Source organism: Postia placenta, assembly GCF_002117355.1.
Source record: "Postia placenta MAD-698-R-SB12 unplaced genomic scaffold POSPLAscaffold_144, whole genome shotgun sequence".
Taxonomy (NCBI): domain Eukaryota; kingdom Fungi; phylum Basidiomycota; class Agaricomycetes; order Polyporales; family Adustoporiaceae; genus Rhodonia; species Rhodonia placenta.
In genome coordinates, this window is record NW_020169975.1 from 1 (window position 1) to 3,396 (window position 3,396).

Sequence of the window (3,396 nt, forward strand, 5' to 3'; positions counted from 1 at the left end):
TCGTGGCGTTCTCGACCCACACGCACTCGACAGGGGCCGAGCGGTAGCCGGCGCAACGATCACACTATCGAAGAGTTAGTATCGAACCGCTTCGACGAAGAGTCGAGCTTACCTTCTGTCCCGACTGGCGCTTCTCAAGCGCAACGGCGGCCATGTCGACCTCCGTCATCACGAACGGGCGTTCGACCGTCCGAGGAGTCTTCTACGAAAGAAAGATTAGTAATCGAAGGACGGTAGAAGAGAAACTCTTACGATCGAAGGGTCGTCCGACAACTCGGTGACCTCCTCGTCGACCCTCGCGCGCCCCTTCCCCTTGTCGACACCGGCAGGCGCGGGGTCAGAGAGAAGGCCTTCGGCGGCCGCGATCCGCGCCAACTCCTCATCGGCGGCCTCTTGCGCGCGACGTTCGTCTTCAAGGCGCAATTCCTCTTCCTCCTTCCGACGCCGTTCGTCTTCGAGGCGACGTTCTTCGGCGGCCTTCGCACGCTTCGCGGCCTCTTCGATGCGTCGTGCTTCCTCTTCGGCGAGGTGCTTCTGCTCTTCGACGCGTCGTTCGACCTCGGCGTCGATGGCGATCGCGAGCTCGGGCCAGTCCCCGCGCGCCCACTCGACCCACGATTCCGATGCCCGCCCGGCGAGCTGCTTGACGGCGGCGGCGACGCGCAACTCCGTCTCCTCGTCGCGGATCGCGCCCAAGGCCTTGCGATAGGCAAGCTGTTCGAAAACAAACGGTTAGTTGGGTTATGCAGATTACGAAGCGACTTACGACGAGCGGCGACAAATCCTGTGCCCACTCTTCGACCACGTCGAGCGCGGCATCGGCGGTCGGCGGAGCCTCGAGAACCACGAGCAGCGCGGCGAGGCGGCGGTTGACGAGCGAAGGCGTTGAGGCAGGGGTGGCGGAACGAGCAGACATCGTGGAAGCAGCGAGTATGCGAGAGAGGGCGACGAGGTAGCGACGAAGGAACGATGGGATGGGGAAAATGAGGCTAAGTCTACCCTGCTTATAACCCCGTTCCGACCAGCGTTTAGCGCCGGCCACGTGGCGTTCGAAACCGACGCGGGTTGTCAAGCCGCTTCGACCCGTTCACGACCATCGCGCTTCTCGCATCACGTGGAGGACCGAGGGCGGTCCAAATTTCAATAGGGAGGAGATGATAGGCGCCGAGCCCCGCTGGGCCCCGATACACCTCTTTTCGGCACTCACATCCCGCCCGGCACTTCGACTCAGTCTCCCAACACTTCGATTTCGCCTTCGACGCTCTTCGACACCTTCGACGGTGCGCGACGCTTACTCGAAGCTCGGCACGGTCGTCCCGATGCCTCGCGCGTAGACCCCGGGACATCTTCCGCATTCGGCGAACAATAGGGCCACTTGACGCCATTCGGCCAAGCGCGCGCATCGCTCCAAGCCACACCGACGTAGCCGGTCTTTCCCGATTAGGTATCGAACCTCGCGACATGCCTTCAACGACGGACACCGGTCCGAAGTGTCCATATGTTTCTCTTCATCTCCGCATTCGGCATGACGTCACTCTACCGATGGACTTGATGTGTGCCACTCGGTGAGGCAGCTTTGTGAGGAACAATGCAAAGCCCCTTGTACCAGTGTGCCACTTTCGATAGTCGTAGCGTCCTGTGTAGTATAAAATCTGTCGTACTTCTCTCCAAAAACAACAAGATCCGGTTCCCCCCCCCTCGAGTTTAGAGCTCATAAGTCGAGTTCGCCCCGCGTCTAAGCTTTCAACTGCGTCACTTCGTCCCTCGCTGCGTAACTTCGAAACCTCGTCCACTGCGTTTACTCGTCGATACCGTCTCGACGAACCCTTCGACTTCGACTATCGTCGAAGAAACTACGAACCGCGTCCTAGTTAAGTCCCCCCTATCGAATCGTGTCCCTTCTCTCTACGATACATCGAAGAGCTCTGCCGAGCTTCGATCATCGCTAACTTTCCACAGCCTCCGAGTAGCTTCGACGACGTGTCGAAGCCACCTCGTACCTTCCCTAGTGTTCGTAGCCTTTTCCAAGAACGTTTCTCGTGTTCACTCGAAACGCGGGACACCTTGCTGCTAACTCCCCTCTCACTAGACTATAATCCGTCTCTCTAGTCCCTTTAGGTCGCACCCAGGTTAGGGGTTAGGGTTTCGTAGGTCGTATCAACGTCGAGTTCGAGTTCGGTCCGGAGCAAATCGCGGCGCAGGAAGACCTCAAGGACGCGCTACTCTCATCCCCAGCACTCCGAGCCATTAATTATGATTCCCCCTCTCCCGTCATTCTCGCAGTCGACACGTCGTTCATCGCCGTCGGATATCACCTCTGCCAGTGCGACGAAGCCAACACGCGCGTCCGTTACTACAGCAGGTTCGGCTCGATCACACTCAACGATCGCGAACGAAGGTTTTCACAGCCGAAGCTCGAGATCTACGGCCTATTCCGCGCACTACGATCCCTTCGACTCTACCTGATCGGCGTCCGAAACCTCATCGTCGAAGTCGATGCTCGGTACATCAAGGGTATGCTGAAGAATCCGGACATAGCCCCAAGCGCGAGTATCAACCGGTGGATTGTCTCGATTCTCACATTCCATTTCACGCTAGTCCACGTCCCCGGTACAATGCACGGCCCCGACGGCCTCTCTCGACGCACAGCTCAACCCGGTGATGTCATCGAAGACGAGGTTGACGAAGAGTTCGACGATTGGATCGACCAGATGCATTCTTTCGTTCACCAGATCCAGCCCCTCCCGTCCGTCCAGTTGCTAGCCATCTTCACCAATGACAGAGCCGAGGACGGCTCAGATTTCAATAGGGAGGAGGATAGCTACAAGCTAGTGCCTCGATCGGAGCAAGCACAACTCGCCGACGCGAAGCTCGACGACGTGCTCGAATTTCATCGAACGTTAGCAAAGCCCGACGGCATCTCCGAAAGCGTTTACGAAGGATTCATCAAATACTGCATGCAATTCTTCCTCGACAACGACACCCTCTGGCGCAAGGACAGTCACGGAGCACACAAGCTAGTCGTCAAGCCCGGCGATCGCCTTCGAATACTTCGAGAATGCCACGACCGCACCGCGCATCGAGGAATCTATGCAACCCGAGCCTTCGTCAATGAGCGATTCTGGTGGCCGTTCCACTACGCCGACATCGCCTGGTTTGTTCGATCGTGCCATATCTGCCAGTCTCGACAAGTGCGTCAAATCCTCATTCCTCCAACCGTCGCAGTACCAGCCCCCATCTTCGCTAAAATTCACATCGACACAATGCACATGCCGGCCTCGGGCGGATACAAGTACTTGGTCCAAGGTAGATGCTCGCTCACGACTTACCCCGAGTTTCGAATGCTTCGAAAAGAGACAGCAAAGGCCCTCGCCGACTGGATCTTCGAAGACATCC

At 57.8% G+C, this 3,396-nt stretch overlaps 1 protein-coding gene across 1 annotated transcript; it reads right to left on the bottom strand.

Annotated features, from left to right (window-relative positions):
• POSPLADRAFT_1108371 (hypothetical protein) lies at positions 1-916 on the bottom strand (the record flags this gene model as incomplete). The annotated part of the gene is made up of 4 exons (XM_024483331.1): positions 1-64; positions 113-202; positions 253-714; positions 767-916. Coding segments are annotated over 4 exons (766 nt in total), but the record flags the coding sequence as incomplete, so codon positions are not given.
• Between the last annotated feature and the right edge of the window lie 2,480 nt (positions 917-3,396).